The following is a 21,376-nucleotide window of genomic DNA, read 5'->3' on the forward strand; positions in this document are numbered from 1 at the left end:
AAGAGGGGCCCATTCATTCAGATTTCTCCTGCTTTTTAATTTACTTTTTTTGCTTATTGCTGTCTCTCCCACCTACCCGTGGCATTTTGATTTTTACTTCTCCTGAAGGTGTTATTTCTGAGCTCGTGTTCCGCCTGTCCTCCCGTACCTAGTCTCAGATGGCCAGCATTCAACTTGACCGTGAGCCATTAATGCTGTTCGGGTGTGGGAGCCATCACTGCTGACGCTGATCGTGGCCTTACCAATGCACAATTCCACCAGGAGTTACTGAAAGAGAATCAGGAATTCTTGGCTAATTTGCCTTTCGCTAATGGCTATGGAGGCCAAATGTAGCAAAGTCAGGAACTGAACCGTGGACATTCTGGGTTCACACAGCTCAGCTTCTGATTGGATAAAGCCACTGAGTCAGGGCTGCCAACAGAGCTGCCCCTCCAGATGGGGAAGACTCTTTCCAAATCCCCTTCTGATTTTAACACTTCATAACTTCTTCCTGCCCATCCCATAGACTCAGATATTGGATTGAGTGCCCAGTTGAGGTTAGGTCACTGGTGCCGAGCATTGTGACCTTTGAACCAGATGCTATTCTTCAGATGAAGAAGGATCTTTGTCTAACTTCAGCTCATTTTGTCTATAATCCCAACCCCCCCCCCCCCAATACACAATCCCAACCCTACCCCAAACCCCCCCCAAATACACAATCCCAACCACCCCCGAATACACAATCCCAACCCCACCAATACACAATCCCAACTCTACCCCAAACCCCAACAATACACAATCCCAACCCCCCCAAATACACAATCCCAACCCTACCCCAAACCCCCCCCAATACACAATCTCAATCCTACCCCAAACCCCCCCCAATACACAATCTCAATCCTACCCCAAACCCCCCCCCAATACACAATCCCAATCCTACCCCAAACCTCCCCAATACTCAATCCCAACCCTACCCCAACCCCCCAGTACACAATCCCAATCCTACCCCAAACCTCTCCAATACACAATCCCAACTCTACCCCAAACCCCAACAATACACAATCCCAACCCTACTCTAACCCCCCCAATACACAATCCAAACCCTACCCCAAACCCCCACCAATACACAATCCCAACCCTACCCCAAACCCCCCCGAATACACAATCCCAACCCTACTCTAACCCCCCCCAAATACACAATCTCAATCCTACCCCAAACCCCCCAGTACACAATCCCAATCCTACCCCAAACCTCCCCAATACACAATCCCAACCCCCCCCCAGTACACAATCCCAATCCTACCCCAAACCACCCCCAATACACAATCCCAATCCTACCCCAAACGTCCCCAATACACAATCCCAACCCCCCCAGTACACAATCCCAATCCTACCCCAAACCTCCCCAATACACAATCCCAACCCTACCCCAAACCCCCCCAATATACAATCCTAACCCTACCCCAAACCCCACCCCAATACACAATCCCAATCCTACCCCAAACCCCCCCCAATACACAATTCCAACCCTACCCCAAACCCCCCACCAATACACAATCCCAATCCTACCCCAAACCCCCAATACACAATCCCAATCCTACCCCAACCTCCCTAATACACAATCCCAACCCTACCCCAAACCCCCCCCCCATTACATAATCCCAACCCTACCCCAAACCCCCCACCAATACACAATCCCAATCCTACCCCAAACCCCCCCAATACACAATCCCAATCCTACCCCAAACCCCCCTAATACACAATTCCAACCCTACCCCAAATCTCCGCAATACACAATCCCAACCCCCCCCAATACACAATCTGACTCCTACCCCAACCCCCCCCCCCAATACACAATATCAAACCTACCCCAACCCCCCAATACACAATCCCAACCCCCCCCCCAATACACGATCCCAATCCTACCCCAACCCCCCCAATGCACAATCCCAACCCTACCCCAAACCCCCCCAATACACAATCCCAATCCTACCCCAACCTCCCTAATACACAATCCCAACCCTACCCCAAACCTCCCCAATACACAATCCCAACCCCCCAATACACAATCCCAATCCTACCCCAAACCCCCCAATACACAATCCCAACCCTACCCCAAACCTCCCCAATACACAATCCCAACCCCCCAATACACAATCCCAATCCTACCCCAACCCCCCCAATACACAATCCCAATCCTACCCCAAACCTCCCCAATACACAATCCCAACCCTACTCCAAACCTCCCCAATACACAATCCCAACCCCCCAATACACAATCCCAATCCTACCCCAAACCCCCCAATACACAATCCCAACCCTACCCCAAACCCCCCAATACACAATCCCAACCCTTCCCCAAACCCCCCCAATACACAATATCAAACCTACCCCAACCCCCCAATACACAATCCCAACCCCCCCCCCCAATAGACAATCCCAATCCTACCCCAACCCCCCCCCCCAATGCACAATCCCAACCCTACCCCAAACCCCCCCAATACACAATCCCAACCCTACCCCAAACCCCCCCAATACACAATCCCAACCCTACCCCAAAACCCCCCAATACACAATCCCAATCCTACCCCAAACCTCCCCAATACACAATCCCAACCCTACTCTAACCCCCCAAATACACAATCCCAATCCTACCCCAAATCCCCCCCCAATACACAATCCCAACCCTACTCTAGCCCCCCAAATACACAATCCAACCCTGCTGTCTTTCCTTTCCCTGCTCACTTCCTGATTTATAATGTCTTCTCTCCTCTGCTCTTTCAAACCTTGCTTTTGCTCGATGGGCTTAAAGCTGTTCAGCTGGGATTCTCAATTTCTTTAAAAGCACTTTTTTGTTTTAGGAGGTCCTGCCACTTCAAACTGGTTCAATGAACTCCAGATGCTGTAATGCAGCGTACACTGAGGGGACGTGTGAGGTGGACTTCTCATTTTTTTTTAAAGAAAGAAACTCCTCAGGAAGTTCCGGCCCTTCAGTCGGATGAACGAAGCAAAGCATTCCGCCCCCCCTGCCACCTGATGGCTACGAGGGCTGTGATCCCTGACCTTGGCTTTTGTCATTTTATTTACCCCAAATATGGAAAACTCATTGCCCTGTTTTGGCCTTGAGGGTAGGCCTGAATAAAGATGGGTCACTATGAAATCCTAGGGAATGGGGAGTGAGGGCAGGAATGCAGTGAACCGTGGGAGGTCTAATGTCCAAAAATCAGACTTATTGAAATTCCCGAAAGAATTCTCTTTGCAAATTCTTCCATTGTGACATATTTTCTTTGATTTATTGTTTTTACACTTATTTTGTTCTTTTCGCTCCCTCCCCCAGCCCCTCTCCCAAGACAAGATGGCAGCCACATGACCTTTGACTGCCTTTGCCTCAGCCAGTGTCATGCCTGAGCTGGATATACTCTGCATGAGGTTGAGTTTTGAGCTCGGGCCTCGTTTAAATCTCACTGGCCTGAATGCCATCCTACTGCAGCTGGTAATATCGGGTGAGCGCAAGCTGGCTGCAGCCCACGGTGCTTTCTTATTTGTGGAGCCAGAAAGGGCAGGAGTTTTCGGAGAAGCCTCTTTTAGGGGAAGCTGGTTTGGCCATTCATCGTCGGGGGACGCGGGCAGAGCATGTCCCCCCCACCTGTCCCTGAGAATTCGCGCGAGGTCCCATGAAGTAGAATTGCGCATTCAAGAAGCCAACTGTCTGAAACAGGCGAGTACACCAGCCACCTAAGGGAAGGCCCCTTTAAAAATGGCAGTGGCAGGAGTGCCTGCGCCGACTGGCAGTAAGTTTACCAACCCCCGTTTAAGGCCGTTTCCGCCTCGTTAATGTCAATTTGGCTAGTTGAAAATCAGACCCTGTGCCTCTGTCTCTCTCTGTCTGTGGAGGCATATTCTCAGAATAAAGGTCGGCCATTTAGGACTGAGATGAGGAGAAATTTCTTCACTCAAAGGTTGTGGATCTCTGGAATTCTCTACCCCAGAGAGCTGCTGATGCTTAGTCAGTGAGTATATTCAAGTCAGAGGTCGATAGGTTTTTTGGGTTAAGGGAATTAAGGGATATGGAGATAGTGTGGGAAGGTGGAGTTGAAGTAGATCAGCCATTATCTTGTTGAATGGTGGAACAGGCATGAAGGGCCGAATGGCCTACTGCTGCTCCAGCTTCTTATGTTCCATGTGTGTCACTTTCTTTTTTTTTCCAAATTATACTTTATTCATACAAATCTGTAAAAAATACATTACCAACCAGTTTCAAACAGCACCAAGTCAAAAATTACAAACAGTGCAAAGGTGATCAGTTTCCTTCAATACAATCATGAGTTGCTTCACAACCCTTCCATTTCACATTTGTCGTGCCAGATACATTTTTACATTTTACAGCAGACAACATTTTCCCAATACAGTTCGAGGGGTTTCCCATGGATCCAGCCCCTCGGTTCAGCTTGGTGGGGGGACCTTACACTGTGGTCTTTCCCCATTGAGCCTTTGCTGTGGCTGCCCCAAGCTTTAGTGCGTCCCTCAGCACGTAGTCCTGGACCTTGGAATGTGCCAGTCTGCAACATTCGGTGGTGGACAACTCTTTGCGCTGGAAGACCGGCAAGTTTCGGGAAGACCAAAGGGCGTCTTTCACCGAATTGATAATCCTCCTGCAGCAGTTGATGTTTGTCTCGGTGTGCGTCCCTGGGAACAACCCGTAGAGCACAGACTCCTGTTTTACAGAGCTGCTTGGGATGAACCTCGACAAAAACCACTGCATCTCTTTCCACAAGAGCTTTGCAAAGACACATTCCAGAAGGAGGTGGGCAACTGTCTCTTCCCCACCACAGCCACCGCGGGGGCATTGTGCGGAGGGGGCGAGACTTCGGGCGTGGAGGAAGGATCTGACGGGGAGGGCTGTTCTCACCACCAGCCAAGCTACATCTTGGTGCTTGTTTGAAAGTTCTGGTGATGAGGCATTCCGCCAAATGACTTTGGCGGTCTGCTCGGGGAACCATCCGACAGGATCCCCCGTCTCCTTTTCCCGTAGGGCCTTGAGGACATTCCGTGTGGACCACTGCCTGATGGATCGGTGGTCAAAGGCGTTTTCCCGCAGAAACTGCTTCACGAAGGATAGGTGGTACGGCACGGTCCAACTGCATGGAGCGTTCCGCAGCAATGTGATCAGGCCCATCCTTCGCAACACCAGGGACAGATAGAACCTCAGCACATAGTGACACTTGGAGTTTGCGTACTGGAGGTCTACACACAGCTTGATGCAGCCGCACACGAAGGTGGTCATCAGGATGAGGGCGATGTTGGGTACATTTTTCCCGCCCTTATCCAGAGGTTTGAACATCGTGTCCCTCCGGACCCGGTCCATTTTGGATCCCCAGATGAAGTGGAAAATGGCTCGGGTGACCGCCACAGCGCAGGAGTGGGGTTTGGGCCAGACCTGCGCCACGTACAGCAACAACGTGAGCGCCTCGCATCTGATGACCAGGTTCTTACCCACAATGCAGAGAGATCGCTGCTCCCACATTCTCAGCTTGTGTTGTACCTTGGCTACTCGCTCCTCCCAGGTTTGGGTGCACGCCCCGGCCCTTCCGAATCATATCCCCAGCACCTTCAGGTAGTCTGACCTGACGGTGAAGGGCACAAAGGATCAGTCAGCCCAGTTCCCAAAGAACATGGTCTCGCTCTTGCTGTAGTTAACTTTGGCTCCCGAGGCCAGTTCGAACTGGTCGCAGATGCTCATCAGTCTGCGCACGGACAGCGGATCCGAGCAGAAGACGGCGACGTCATCCATGTACAGGGAGGTTTTAACCTGAGTGCCTCCGCTGCCTGGAATTGTCACCCCTCTTATGCTCGCATCCTTCCTAATAGACTCAGCAAAGGGTTCAATACAGCAAACAGACAAGACCGGGGAGTGAGGACAGCCCTGTCTGACTCCAGATTGGATCGGGAAACTTTCTGATTCCCACCCATTGATAGAGACTGCGCTACTGATGTTTGTGTCGAGCAGTTTGATCCAATTGCAGATTCCCTCCCCAAACCCCATTTTGGAAAGCACGTCCATCATGTAGGTGTGCGATATCCTGTCAAAAGCCTTCTCCTGGTCCAGGCTGATGAGGCAGGTGTCCACCCTCCTGTCTCGTGCATAGGCGATCGTATCCCTGAGTAGCGCGAGACTATCGGAGATCTTCCTGCCGGGTACAGTACAGTCACTTTCTCTTTGTAGGTCTATCACTCACATTCTCTCTCTCTCTCTCTCTCTCTCTCTCTCTCATTACAGTGAAACTAAGTTGTTTTCTTTCCAGCTGTTTAGTGCATACTCCACACAGAGTAGTTGAGACACTCGAGGGGTTAAAGACCTTGGCCACTGCCAAGGTCAATCCCTCCAAGAAGGGAGAGCCTGAGAGTTTCATGCTGCGGCATGTTATTAGAATAAACAGACGCAGCCCTGAGACAGTCCTGGCACCAGCTCAGCTGCCGGATCTCAGCTTCCCAATGACAGAGCAGCTTTGTCCTTTTTGTTCTTTCTGAAAGATGTCTTCCTCTGTTCTTTCTCTTCATTTCCTCTTCATTTTCAGTGCCTCGTTTTCTACCCCTTTTCTCTGTCCTTTTTCCAAATACACTAGCTCCTTATTGGGGTACAGTCATGGGCATATCACCTAAGTGTGTGTATCTCTTTCTCTTTTGTATTTTCTCTCTCTCTCTATCTGTCCTTTGTGTCTATCTCACTCCCCCCCCCCCCCCCCCCCGTGTGTGTCTCTCTCTCCCTGTCCTTTGTGTCTCTCTCTCCCTGTCCTTTGTGTCTCTCTCACTCTCTCTCTCTCTCTCTCTCCTTTGTGTGTGTCTCTTTCTCTTTTCCTCCCTTTTGTGTGTCTCGTTCTGTCTGTCCTTTATGTCTCTCCCTCTCTCTGTTCTTTGCCTCTCTCTCTCACTCTGTCCTTTTTCTGTCTGTCTTGTGTGTGTATGACTCTCTCTCTGTCCATTGTGTGTGTATCTCTCCCTCTCTGTCCCCTGTGTGTGTGTGTCTCTATCCCTGTCCTTTGTTTGTCTCTTTCTATCTCTGTCCCTTGTGTGTATATGTCTCTCTCTGTCCGTTGTGTGTGTGTGTGTCTCTCAATCTCTGTCCCTTTTGTGTGTATCTGTGTGTGTGTGTCTCCCTCTCTGTCCTGTATGTGTGTGTCTATCTCTGTCCTTTGTTAGTCTCTCTCTCTATCTGTCCTTTGTTTGTTTGTGTGTGTGTGTGTCTCTCTCTCTCTATCTGTCCTTTGTTTGTGTGTGTGTGTCTCTCTATCTGTCCTTTGTTTGTGTGTGTCTCTTTTTCTCTATCCTTTGTGTGTGTCTCTCTCTCTATCTGTCCTTTGTGTGTGTGTGTGTGTGTCTGTCTCTCTATCTGTCCTTTGTGTGTGTGTCTCTCTCTATCTGTCCTTTGTTTGTGTGTGTGTGTGTCTCTCTCTCTTTATCTGTCCTTTGTGTGTGTGTGTGTGTCTCTCTCTCTATCTGTCCTTTGTGTGTGTGTGTGTGTCTCTCTATCTGTCCTTTGTGTGTGTGTGTGTGTGTGTGTGTGTCTCTCTCTCTATCTGTCCTTTGTGTGTGTGTGTGTGTGTGTCTCTCTCTATCTCTCTATCTGTCCTTTGTGTGTGTGTGTGTGTGTCTCTCTCTCTATCTGTCCTTTGTGTGCGTGTGTCTCTCTCTCTATCTGTCCTTTGTTTGTGTGTGTGTGTGTCTCTCTCTATCTCTCTATCTGTCCTTTGTGTGTGTGTGTGTGTGTGTCTCTCTCTCTATCTGTCCTTTGTGTGCGTGTGTCTCTCTCTCTATCTGTCCTTTGTTTGTGTGTGTGTGTGTCTCTCTCTATCTCTCTATCTGTCCTTTGTGTGTGTGTGTGTGTGTCTCTCTCTCTATCTGTCCTTTGTGTGTGTGTGTGTGTGTCTCTCTCTATCTGTCCTTTGTGTGTGTCTCTCTCTCTATCTGTCCTTTGTTTGTGTTTGTGTGTGTGTGTGTGTCTCTCTCTCTATCTGTCCTTTGTGTGTGTTTGTGTGTGTGTGTGTCTCTCTATCTGTCCTTTGTGTGTGTCTCTCTCTCTATCTGTCCTTTGTTTGTGTGTGTGTGTCTCTCTCTCTCTCTATCTGTCCTTTGTGTGTGTGTGTGTCTCTCTCTCTCTATCTGTCCTTTGTTTGTGTGTCTCTCTCTATCTGTCCTTTGTGTGTGTGTGTGTGTGTCTCTCTCTCTCTCTATCTGTCCTTTGTGTGTGTGTGTGTGTGTCTCTCTCTGTCCTTTGTGTGTGTGTGTGTGTCTCTCTCTCTGTCCTTTGTGTGTGTGTCTCTGTGTGTGTGTCTGGATCAGCTCAGAATGGCTGTTAGCAATATATAGTGTTGCCAATCCTCGAGTCTCCTGGATTTATTTAACACTTTTATTGATGAATCATAAAAATATTGGCTATGCATAAAAAGAGGTGAGAGGTGTGACAAAACCTCCAGGAATACATCCAACCAGAGTTGGCTACCCTAGTGACGGGATAACAGGAGGGTCTAGTACTGTGCACTCGGCCCTTTCATTTCTGGTAAAAAGTTTCAACCAAGCCCAGAGCGTGAGACAAACATCAGTTTGCTTTGTAGGTGACGACATGAGATTGAGTAGTCTCAGCCTATTGGCACATGCCCAGGATATGAATTGTCCGTCTTACTGGAAGGGCATTTACCGTTCGGTGGGTTCCTGCGTTTAGACACTGAATGGGTTGCAGCTTTTGAGTAGGCCCCGAAAACCAAATCACAGTGCTCTGTGCTTGACCAATTCCCCATGTGCTGGCACTGAGGCTACAGTGTGCCAAGGTGACGGAACTGGATCCTGGTCCGGTGCCTTGGCATGTTTTGTAGCGTGATGTAACCATGTGTTTCCCAGGTCAATGGGAGAGGTCAGATTATGGGGGCAGGTTGGGGGGTATCTTATGTGGAAGTGGATCTGTGCCAATGGTGTGTTACATTTGCCATTGGCGGTAAAGGCACAAAGGGCCTGCGCGCTGGGTACTGAAAGAATTGGAACAATGTAAAACCGGCTTTAGAGACAGACAGAGAGCACAGGGAAGAAACGGAATGGGGAGTAAATAAGAGATTGGACAAGTGGGAGGGCAATGGCACTTGAGCACTTCCTAGTGGCCAATTATGGGAGAGCGGCAGGAGAGGTCTCAGAGTTGGATGGCTCCAGCATGGATGGTATGTGATGGGGGTGGGGAGGAACCGAAAGCAAATTAAATTCTAACATTGCCCCCTCTCGTTCTTTCACAGACAGGAATCCTCACAGTGCACCATGTCATCAGAGCCGAGGGAGACGTCACCCTCTCAGCCATCTCACTCCCCCAAATTACCGGTGTCCCCACCTTTATCATATTTCCGCGACAGCATCAAAACTTGGGAGCGGAACAACTCTCTCCTGGCGGACCTGCCCAGCCCCCTCCCCACCAAACGCACCCGCACCTACTCTGCGTAAGTACTCCCAGAGCACAGTCACTCTAGGGCTTTGTTAGAGGAAAGGTTTTACTGATGATCACTATATCTACTCTGCAGATCAATAAGCTTCTCACACATGAAGCCATTGGTTGTTAAATGTATGTTAGGAACACTTAACAGTTACAACTGGGGACTCAAATGTGTTACAGTTCTGAACAGTATTTTAGGCCTTTACAATACTGTACCCCGCAACATTTTATATATTTCTCTCACCCTGACTACTTTATAATTCACAGTTTCTGCATTCCACTATTACACAAAAAGTTAAAATACAATTCCATACAAGTAGATTTTAATTGAACTTGTTCCTTATCACTAACTTCGGCTCGCAAACGACTTTCTTTACTTAAAGCTCGTTTTCTATTGGGCTCGCTAAATTACTATAACTCACTTATTTTGTGATCTTGTTCCACATAACTGCTATTCCACCGAGTGAAAACTTGATTCTACAGAAACCCCAATTTAAAAAATAAAGTGCATTTCCCCGATGTTTTCCAGTTGCAGAACTATTTTCCCTGAAACTTGGGAACTAGTATGCAATGACAGATCTTTAATTAATTCCCTCCCCACTTGGGCGATTAATTCATGCTGAAACTAGCCATTGATGTAAGGTCAGCGTCGTGTCAAAACTTAAGTGTCATTTACGATGCAGAAGGAGGCCATTCGGCCCATCGAGTCTACACAGCAATCCAGGCCAGTCTGACTCCCCTACTCTCTCCCTGTGGCCCTACAAGTTAATTTCCCTCAAGTGCCCATCCAATTCCTTTTGAAATCATTCATTGTCTCCGCTTCCATCACTCGCTGCATTAAAAAAAAAAGTTCTTCCTTGCATTCTCCCTGCATCTCTTGCCCAAAACCTTTTAATCTGTGTCCCCTCGTCTTTATACCATCAGCTAATGGGAACAGCTTTTCTTTATCTACATTATCTAAGCCTGTCATAATCTTGTACACCTCTATCAAATCTCCCCTCAATCTCCTTTTGCTCCAGGGGAAACAACCCCAGCTTTTCCAACCTAACCTTATAACTAAAATCCCTCATCCCTGGAATCATTTCGGTAAATCTCCTCAGCGCCCTCTCGAGGATCTTCACATCCTTCCTATCATGTGGTGACCAGTCATACTTTTAAATTGAATCATGCTTCCCCATCTAATACAGTATAAAGAAAAATTAATATCGGTATAACATTACTTCAGGATAGCGTGATACCAGCAAGAAAGGAGAAGTGATCTTACTTAACACTGCTGCTCTCGGTGTTTGCGTACCCTGACGGTTCTGGTCCCTTGGGTATGGTGCGCTAAGAGTCCTGTGTTCTCCAATCTTCTCTTCATCTCTCTCACCCCGCTCCCTCACAAGGTGCTGAAAGACCCTGATCCCAGGATCACAGAAATTGCTTCTCACACCCCCAACCTCCCACTGCACCCCCACCCAATTTCCTGAGCCAAATGCATTCCTTTGGATTAAAAACTAGCCTGATCAGCGAATGAGCACCAGGCAGCCAGGCCAAGGCCTGAGGCTGGCCTGTAATTGGGCTTCTAGCCTCGTCTAAATATTACAGGTTGGTCCCTGTCGTGCCTCCGCAAGTGGCTCCGCCCTTCACAATTTAGGCCTCGTGCCTCTCTGGCAGTGACCTTGGGTAAATACAGGGGTAGAGGGGAGAGTGGGCAGAGCACTCCTGTCCCTCCTGGCTCCACAATATAATTATATATGTTTTAAACTTAGATTTTTGCTCGGCTGTTTCCACAGCAACAAGACCTGGGCAGTTTCCATCAGGAGGCCAAAACCGGGCGTTAGGCCTGTTTTAGGAGGCCGCCATGAACGCCTGAAAATCAGCCATGGCCCATGTCGCACTAACTATCTTTCAGGCATCGTTGGGCACGGGGCACAGCCCTGCGGGATTGGCCATATTTGACCCATTTCTTGCCGCTGACCAGTTTCTACCCACGCCTAGATGAGTATTCAAGCAGCTCGTTAATCCTGACCTGACGCCACGCTCAGACACACACCAAAGCCCCACTTTATCAAGGATGACGGTAATCTGGAGCAGGAACCCCCCCCTCACTAAACCCAATGCCAGCACCTCTGTTCCTCCCTCAACTGCTATCATCCAACCAAACAGTCAGGAGGGGTTCAGCTGCCAACCTCCACAAGCAAGGAACCTCTTTTTGCACAACGAGTGGTTAGGATCCGGAACGCACTGCCTGGGAGGGTATTGGATACAGGAGCAATAGCTGCTTTCAAAAGGGAATTGGATCAATAATTGGATGAAAAAATTGCAAGGATATGGGGAAAGGGTGGGGGAATGGGACTAACTGGATTGCTCTTCGACAGAGCAGGCACAGACTCGATGGGCCAAATGTCCTCTTTCGCTGATTCTATTGTTCCATCTGCGATGTTTACACTGGCCCTTCCTGTTCCAGCTCCGCTCGGGCAACACTTGGGCCTCTTTCCAAGGGAAAATGCAAGTGTTTCTCCCGGTCACAGGGTCATGGCTTCATCACACCCATGGACGGGAAAGAGGACATCTTTGTTCACATCTCTGAGTGAGTAAATACATTTTTAAAAAATATATATTTATAACTTTGGAACAATATGCATGGGGTGGGTGGTCATTCTGTATCAGTCAGAGGGGGGGAATAAGTGGAAGTTTCATCAGGCCTGGTCTGGAGGTCGTGAATAATTTAGCTGTGCAGTGTGAGAGGAGATTTATGGTCAGTTGTACGACACAGTTTGCACCAACATGACTGAGAGGTTGTGGAACTACCAGTAGGAGGCAGTCTTGAGCACATTTTGGTTCCACGGCCACTGCAGCCACGCTTGGAGCGGTTTCCCCAGACAGCGTGGCCGGCAGCCAACTTTAAAGGGCCCAGGCTGCTCTTGTGTGTCGCTAAGCAACCATGGTCAAGAGGCGAGGTAAGAGGCAGCATCAGGCTGTAAGAAAAGGCAAAGAAAGAGTCAAAGTCTGCTGGACTGAGGGAGCAACAGAGGGATACAAAGAAAGCAATAAACTCCAAACAGGAAATCTGTAAAAACAATTTGTAAGAGGTGTTGACGTTGATTGTAAAAGTATTGGAAGAGAGAGGGAGTGATAAAGAGGAGTGTGAGTCCAATAAAGACAAATGAAGGAGAGACTATAATGGACAATTGGGTTGTTGAAGGAGCACTTTACATCTGTTTGTACAGCTGTGCAGCTGCAGGCTGACTGGGTCCAGCCCTGCGCATTGTAAGCTCCCTCAGCTATTAGAATGGGCTAGGGGAACTAAACGCAGCCGTGAATGTCCTGAGAGCATTTCACCACAAGTGAAGGAATTTCACCCTAATTTCACTCTTGTCTCGGTTACAGCAGCTCCAGGGTGTTCTTGGAGCTTATGTTTCTTTAGGTTGGTGGATCTTTCTCCTCTGCTCTTTTACACGTATGTGTCAGCGGTGTCTCAGTGGGTAGCATTCCCGCCTCAGTCATTTGTGGAGGATAAACAAGGCAATAAATGGGAGGATACTGAGAGGTGTAGAGGGAAGACATTCACCTTGGAGTGAATGTCCACAGATCCCTGAAGGTAGCAGGACAGGTCGATAAGATGGTGAAGAAGGCATATGCAATCCTGTCCCTTATTAGCTGAGGTATAGAATATATGAGCAGGGAGGTTATGCTGGAATTGGATAACTCATTAGTTAGGCCACTAATTGAGTACTGTTTGCAGTTCTGGTCACCTCATTACAGAAAGGATGTAATTGCACTAGAGAGGGTACAGAGGAGTTTTACAAGGATGTTGCCGGGACTGGATAAATGCAGCTATGAGGAAGGATTGGATAGGCTGGAGTTGTTCTCCTTGCAACGGAGGAGGCTGAGGGGGAGATCTGATTGAAATGTACAAAATTTTGAGGGGCCTAGATAGAGTGGAGGTGAAGGGCCGATTTACCTTAGCAGAGAGGTCAGTGACGAGGGGGCATAGATTTAAAGTGGTTGGTAGAAAGATTAGAGGGGAGATTAGGAAACGTTTTTTCACCCAGAGGGTGGTAGGGGTCTGGAACTCACTGCCTGAAAATGGTAGTTGAGGTAGAAACCCTCAACTCATTCAGAATGTGCTTGGATATGCACCTCAAGTGCTGTAACCTGCAGGGCCACGAACCAAATGCTGGAAGGTGGGATTAGGCTGCGTGGCTCGTTTTTCAGCTGGCGCAAACACAATGGGCCAAGTGGCCTCTTTCTGGGCCGTAAACTTTCAATGATTCATTGAGTCAGAAAGTTGTGGGTTCAAGTCCGAAGCCTGAGATTGAGCACGTAATACAAGGCTGACAGTCCTGTGAGGACGTGCTGAACTGTCAACAATACCATCAGTCAGATGAGATTTTAAAGTAAGGCCCCAACCACTGTCTCAGGTGGTGGCTGTAAAAGATCCCATGGTAGTATTTCAGAGAAGAGTAGGGGAGGTGTCTTGGTCAATATCCCTTAACCAACATCACAAAAACAGATTGTCTGGTTGTTACCACATTGCCTGCATGTGGGAGCTTGCTGTGTGCACAATGGCTGCTGTGTTTTCCATATTACAACAGTGACTACACTTCAAAAGTACTTCATTGGCTGTAAGGTACTTTGGGACCTCCTGAGGTCCTGAAAGGTGCTAGATAAATGCAAATCTGTCTGTCAGAGATCAGTAAATTCTCAAAGCTTCCAGTGGAGAACAGGGCGATGTACCGTCCCTTCACGAGCTGCCTCTGAAAAACATTCCTCTTGCTATTTGTTCATGGATGCCACTCTGAGTGGAACCCTTTGACCTATCTTTCCGTCTTTCTTTCTCCAAGCATTGAGGGGGAGTACGTGCCAGTGGAAGGAGATGAAGTCACGTACAAGGTCTGTGCCGTCCCACCGAAGAATCTGAAGTACCAAGCAGTCGAGGTGGTCATCACCCACCTGGCACCGGGGACCAAGCACGAGACCTGGTCTGGGCAAATTGTCAACTCCTGAGGGAGGCCAGGGCTGAGGGTTTGAGCCCCATCAACTGGGTCTTTTCAAATGAAACAAAAAAAACAAAACAATAATTGTGGGGAAGGATATGTGATTTGTGAGCTGTGTATTGTCGTAGACTTTAAAGGTTTCAGCTTTGAAAAAGGATTATATCCAAAGCAAAACCAAGTTTCTACAGGGTGGGAAAGGGGGAGTGACTATAGCTACACATTTTATTTTCACTAAAATTCACTTACGACACTGGCTATGAAATATTCCTGCCTAATTTTAAGCTTTTTGGATCATAACATTCGGTTGAATTCACCTTGAAGGCAAATAAATTCCATTCATGGGGTGGAACCCATCTATTTCTTTTCCGTCACAGAATTTTAATTTTAAGATGACCTTGTCACAGAACACAGGAACAGAAGGAGGACATTCGGCCCCTCGAGCCTGTTCCACGCCATTCAATAACATAATGGCTGATCTGTATCTCAACTCCATCTACCCACCTTGGTTCCTTCCATAACCCTTAATCCTCTTGCCCAACAAAAATTGGTCAATCTCAGCTTTGAAATTTTCACTTGGCCCCCAGGCTCAACAGCTTTTTGCGGGAGAGAGTTCCAGATTTCCACTCTCCTTTGTGTGAAAACGTGCTTCCGGACATCACCCCTGAACGGCCTGTCTCTCACTTTAAGGTTCTGCCCCCTTCTGGACTCTCCCCACCAGAGGAAATAGTTTCTCTCTATCTACCCTATCTCATTCTTTAATTATCCTAAACACTTTAATTAGATCACATCTTAACCCTCTAGACTCAATAGAATAAAAGCCTAGTCAATGAAGACTGTATAAATATATATGTACAAGCCAATGGAAAATGTCGTTTCTCCCACCGCCTGCAATATCCATTTCTGGTGGGACTGGAGACCCTTTTTTTTTGTAGGTCTTTAGCAATTTAGTCATCTCTGCTTTTGCCTGATGGAGCAGGGAGCTGGATGGAACAGGCAGGACCAGACAGGCGGGAATTGTAACACTCCCACAAAACAGGGACTACCACCTAAAAGTGCTTTTAAATTCAGATCAAACCTCTTGTTGGGACACTGGAGTGGGGGAGGTTAAATGTCCTCAGGCTTTTGGTTCTGTCATTTACAGAAGGCCTCAGGCTTCTTGGCCAGTTATTTACAGGAGTGTGCGAAGGCCTCAGGCTTTTGGCTCAGTTATTTACGGGAGTGTGCAAAGGCCTCAGGCTTTTGGCTCAGTCATACACAGGAGTGTGCGAAGGCCTCAGGCTTTTGGCTCAGTCATTTATTTACAGTGCGACACTCGAAGGCTCTGATGCTCTAAATAAAAACATCAGCCATTGTTTATGACACGTATTAAAATAACTTTGACCCCCTTGAGATTCTAGTTCTGTTTACAGCTGCCTATCTGTTTACCACACTGTCTCATTGGTGGAAGATTTACTTTGCTGTTGATCCATTTACAATTATCATTGCGGAGTGATGTCATTGGGGTGATAAGCATTGTGATGTAGGCAAGTGAATGATTATCAATTTCTTGTTTTACTGTCCTTATTTGGCTAGAATAATTTATTCTGATATGTGTACACATTCCAATATGACAGTGTTTGATATGTAGCCTCTCTTGTTCCTGTGTTTATTCCAATGCTTCTTTCTGTGACTTTTTCACTTTTCTTTTGCTGCTTCACACAGTTTTTTTTCCAAATGTTTTCAATGACATGCTGGAGCTGGGTAGAATTCTGAAGCAGAAATGCAGGATGGGGGATGCCAAACCTTCCAGGAATGTTCTGGAGTCTCCAGGAATGGAAGGTTAATCTCCAGGACACACGCTGAGAGCAACACAAGGGAGAAAAATCATAGGGACGTAAAACAATGGTCATTTTCTTCATCTCGAAAAATATTGGAGAAGTCGGTATTACGGCTGTTTGACTGGGCAGGGAAGGTTAGGTGAAAACTCCAGGAATACCGCCAACCAGAATTGGCAATCCAAAAGCAGGGAGCTGCCGATTCTGCTGCGGTGATGGTGGAGATTTGGCACAAAAGAATTCTAGCTGCTCCCCATGGCTCAGTCAGTGAAGCACAGCCCACTGTGGGCTTTACATTAGCTCAGTTGCCAAGCAGGACCTGGGTTCAATCCCCCTCTCCCCACAATCTGGACACAACTAGACTGGTAGCTGGAATGCTAGAACTGTGCTTAGCAACTCTCCTTTTTCCCAAGTTTTTGATAGATCAGCCAGATTCCCTTCTGCTGGTTCCCATCCAACAACCCCAACAATGCCGGAAAGTGTGTTGGGATGCTTTGACTTTCCGTAACTTGGGCATTTTCTGGTGAAACAGTTGCAGCTTCTTTGGTTTCAAAATGGTAAATATTTCAGGGAAATCTTCAAAAGTATATAACTTATTGTATAGACCAGGCCTGACATAAATAAGAGCAAAATACTGTGGATGCCGGAAATCGGAAATAAAAACAGAAAGTGCTGGAAATACTCAGCAGGTCTGGCAGCATCCATGGAGACAGAAGCAAAGTTAATGGGGTGAATTTTACGCCACCCCAGCGGGTCGGATGGTAGCGTGGGGACGGTGTAAAATTGAGCAGGAGGCTCCCGGAGGCCTACCTGCCCCTCTTCTGCCTCTGGCCAAGTTAGCGGCGTCGGGCAGGGTGGGGTGTACACCCGCCCAAGGCCAATCAAGGCCCTTAAGTGGCAACTTAACGGCCACTTAAGGGCCCTCGCCTGCCTCCACAGGTATTTCACCCATGGCAAGTCGACATGCCCAGCGATAGCTGCCGGCCTTTCCGCGCCCTGGGGGTGGGGTGGGGGGCCATGGCAGTCGGGCACAGGGTGCCCGATTGGCCGTCCACGCTTCCTAACCCACCCCCTCACCCCAAACAACCACTCTAGCCTCACCAAGGAAGGACCGATTCACCTGGTGAGGCAACCCCTACTGCAGGGACTAAGAGCTGCCGGCCCGCTGATTGGCCGGCAGCTCACTGAGGCGGCACCTCCTCCCTCAAGTGGGTGGAAGTCTCACCTCTGGACAATTAAAGCCCGGGGACCCGTAAAATGTGGGACGGATCCCCGGGCTAGGCAGAAGCGGGTTCGCCACCGGCTTTCACGTCGGTGGCGAATTCCCATCCGCCTAAGGTAAAATCCAGCCCAATGTTTCAGGTCCGTGTCCTTTCATCAGAACATAAATAATATCTGATGCTGAGGCACATCCTGAGCTGAGGCTTGAAACCAGGCCTGGGGCGGAATCTGAGCCTGTATCTAACCCCATTTTTTTTTTTAACTTTATTTAAGACCAGATAAATCAACAAAAACTCAAATTAAATTGCCATTCTCGGCGTCGACAATGCACTCCAGTCCCTGCGGTGCCCACCGGTCGCGGAAGGCCTCAAGCGTACCGGCGTACACCGCATGCTCCTTCTCCAGGGACACCCGGGCGCGAACGTAACCGCGGAAGAGGGGCAGGCAATCGGGGAGGACGGAACCCCCGACGGCCCGCAACCTGGACCTGTGAATTGCCACCTTGGCCAGGCCCAGGAGCAGACCGACGAGGAGATCCTCCTCCCGGCCCAAGCCCCTCCGCACTGGGTGTCCAAAGATCAGGAGCGTGGGACTGAAGTGCAGCCAGAATTTGAGGAGCAGCCCCTTCAGATGTATCTAACCCCGTGCTGTACCTGTCCTGGGAGTGTTTGATTGGACAGTGTCGAGGGAGCTTTACTCTGTATATAACCACCGTTTTTTTTTTTTTCTCTTTTTTTTTTTGTTTTTGTCTTTTTTTTTAAGGTGACCTTTATACCCCAGGCACCTTTTATATATTTTTTATGTCGAGGGGGCCTTTATTCCTCAGGCCCCCTTTATATATTTTTTATGTCGAGGGGGCCTTTATTCCTCAGGCCCCCTTTATATACACACTTATATTTTTAAAATAACTTTATTAAAACCAGATAAATAAACAAAAAACTCAAATTAAAATGCCATTCTCGGCGTCGACAATGCACTCCAGTCCCTGCGGTGCCCACCGGTCGCGGAAGGCCTCAAGCGTACCGGCGGACACCGCATGCTCCTTTTCCAGGGACACCCGGGCGCGAACGTAACCGCGGAAGAGGGGCAGGCAATCGGGGAGGACGGACCCCCCGACGGCCCGCAACCTGGACCTGTGAATTGCCACCTTGGCCAGGCCCAGGAGCAGACCGACGAGGAGATCCTCCTCCCGGCCCAAGCCCCTCCGAACTGGGTGTCCAAAGATCAGGAGCGTGGGACTGAAGTGCAGCCAGAATTTGAGGAGCAGCCCCTTCAGATGTATCTAACCCCGTGCTGTACCTGTCCTGGGAGTGTTTGATTGGACAGTGTCGAGGGAGCTTTACTCTGTATCTAACCCTGTGCTGTACCTGTCCTGGGAGTGTTTGATTGGACAGTGTAGAGGGAGCTTTACTCTGGATATAACCCCATTTTTCTTCTTTTTCCTTTCTTTGCCTGGGTGGGCTACATTGGGAACAGACCTTGAATTCTGCACTGAGCTAAACTGGCCACAGGATGACTGCTGTGACAAATGGGAAGTGCGCACGGCAGCACAGAAAGGGGATTGGCCTTGCAGGGTGGGGCTGAGGCCCATTATTGGGACAGTGTAGAGGGAGCTTTACTCTGTATCTAACCCATTTTTTTTCTTTTGTTGGCTTTACTCTGTATATAACCACGTTTTTTTCCCCTTTTTTTTCTTTTTCTGTATCTGACCCCCCCCCCCCTGTTTTTTTTCACTACCCTGTTTTTTTTTGGTAGCCTCTATACCCCAAGCCCCTTTTATGTATTATTTGCCGAGGGGGCCTATATTCCCCAGGCCCCCTTTATAAACATTTTAAAATAACTTTCAGAATTAAAAAAAAACAAAACTCAAAGTAAAATGCCATTCTTAGCTTCAATGATGCACTCCAGTCCCTGTGGTGCCCACCGGTCGCGGAAGGCCTATATCTAATCCCGTGCTATACCTGCCCTGGGAGTGTTTGATGGGGACAGTGTAGAGGGAGCTTTACTCTGTATCTAACCCCGTTTTTTTTTTCTTTTTTGCAGCAGCACAGGTGCAGCTGCTCCCCCTGATTGCAAGCAGGAAGTGCTCCAGATTGCCCAGTCAATCCTGTTTTTTTTTTCTCTAACACCATTTTTTTTATAAGGTGGCCTTTATACCCCAGGCCCCTTTTATATATTTCATGTCGAGGGGGCCTTTATTCCTCTGGCCCCCTTTATATACATATTTTTAAAATAACTTTATTAAAAACAGATAAATAAACAAAAGACTCAAATTAAAATGCCATTCTCGGCGTTGACAATGCACTCCAGTCCCTGTGGTGCCCACCGGTCGCGGAAGGCCTCAAGCATCGTGCTGTGCCTGTTCTGGGAGTGTTTGATGGGACAGGTTAGAAGGAGCTTTACTCTGTATCTCACCATGTTATTATATTTGACATGGGAGTGTTTGAAACAGAAGCAAAGTATCTGATTTGAGAATGTGTTCCGTTCTCCCGCACCTATATCCCTTCCTTATGGAGCCTAAACATAAACTTAAAGAAGAATCTTCTAGAACTCAGACTCTGCGAACAGAGTTAACCTGATAAACACAGTAACCATTTGCTGGATACAGGAAGTGAGTCTATCTGGACTATACCCAGGTGTTTTGTGCACACATTGTCTGCTCCTGAAAGTATGAAGTTGATTTTTTCAATTTGTCTGGAAGGTATTGATGTCCAATATCGGTCTGTGTTGTGAACTCTCTTTGAGGTGTTGGGTTCTGTGTTTAACCATGTGAGTGAGTCACTAGGGTAAATGCTGCAGAGAATGGGAGGCTTGTTTCCAAGGTTTGACTGTCTCGTGGAGCCATGATGTGGGTGGAAAGATTTTCTTGACATTCGTTCACTTCATGTGCCCCAGGACGGGTGACCCACCAGCTGTTGATCGCTAAAGGTCCCGGCCGTAAAGGGCACTCCTCGCAGCCTGAGAAAGACACTGATGTGAGTGCACGGGTTGGCAGGATTGCCAACTCTGATTGGGTGTCTTCCTGGAGGTTTCATCATGTGACCTCATGCTGCGACCTGCTTCCCCCTCCCCCACACTCCTGCCATTGGCCCATCCTCCGGGCGCACAGCCAATGGGAAAGGGAACAGACTCGTCGTTACCCAGTTTGATTAATCTTGAATGTCTTTTCACCCCAACTCCAATACTTTTACAACTAATAAGTGAAAATGTTCACAGAAAATGAAAAACACACAACTTTGTTTAATGCCCCGCTTGCTTTGTCACCCAGAGTGTTGTTTGTGGCTGTGATCTGGAGATTAACTTTCAGCTCCTGGAGACTGCAGCCCAATCTGGGAGGTTTGGCAACTCTAACCCTGAATTGCTGAGAAAGACAATTCTGAGACACAACTTCAACTGTTTAAAGGAACCTGTTTAAAAGCTTTGGTTGCCGGGGAGACGACGCGGGAAAGGAAAAGATTAAATCATGCTGCAAAACAGTGCGTGGCAGCGCCAGAGTGATGTGAGACGAGGGAGCTGGGGTGGTTACTGGGGCCAGTTACTCCATCCTAGGCTTCCTGAAACCTTCAGGAACATTTAAAATTCAGCCCCATCCGTGAATTTGGGGAATAGAAAATCTCCAAAAGGCAGAGAGAGCCGGGTCGATCCCTGATCGGCATACGGCGTCAGTTGAGCAGTTTGGGCTAAGGCAGGCAAACAGCAGCACGGTGGTTATGTTACTGGGCTAGTAATCCAGAGACTTAGACTACTGATCTCGCAACATGAGTTCAAATCCCACCATGGCCCCTGGGGACTTTAAATTCAGTTAATTAAATAAATCCAGTGGGGGGGGGGGGTGGGGGGGAGGAAAAACTAGTATCAGTAATGGTGATAATGAAATTACTGGCTTGTTGTAAAAACCCATCTGGTTCCCTGAC

At 48.2% G+C, this 21,376-nt stretch overlaps 1 protein-coding gene across 6 annotated transcripts in view; it reads left to right on the plus strand.

Annotated features, from left to right (window-relative positions):
• LOC137353314 (cold shock domain-containing protein C2-like) overlaps positions 1-21,275 on the plus strand; it is a 93,216-nt gene extending 71,941 nt beyond the window's left edge. For 5 of the 6 annotated variants that reach the window (XM_068019450.1, XM_068019449.1, XM_068019448.1 and 2 more), the window contains 3 exons: positions 9,255-9,452; positions 11,895-12,017; positions 14,275-21,275. In XM_068019450.1, coding sequence (XP_067875551.1) covers positions 9,277-9,452; positions 11,895-12,017; positions 14,275-14,437 — 462 coding nt within the window. In that variant the 5' untranslated portion in view covers positions 9,255-9,276 and the 3' untranslated portion in view covers positions 14,438-21,275. Of the gene's footprint in view, positions 1-8,325; positions 8,426-9,254; positions 9,453-11,894; positions 12,018-14,274 lie in introns of those variants that run through there. The other variant, XM_068019447.1, reaches the window with a different exon arrangement.
• Positions 21,276-21,376: the final 101 nt, after the last annotated feature.

This window comes from Heterodontus francisci, chromosome 41 (assembly GCF_036365525.1).
Source record: "Heterodontus francisci isolate sHetFra1 chromosome 41, sHetFra1.hap1, whole genome shotgun sequence".
Classification (NCBI taxonomy): domain Eukaryota; kingdom Metazoa; phylum Chordata; class Chondrichthyes; order Heterodontiformes; family Heterodontidae; genus Heterodontus; species Heterodontus francisci.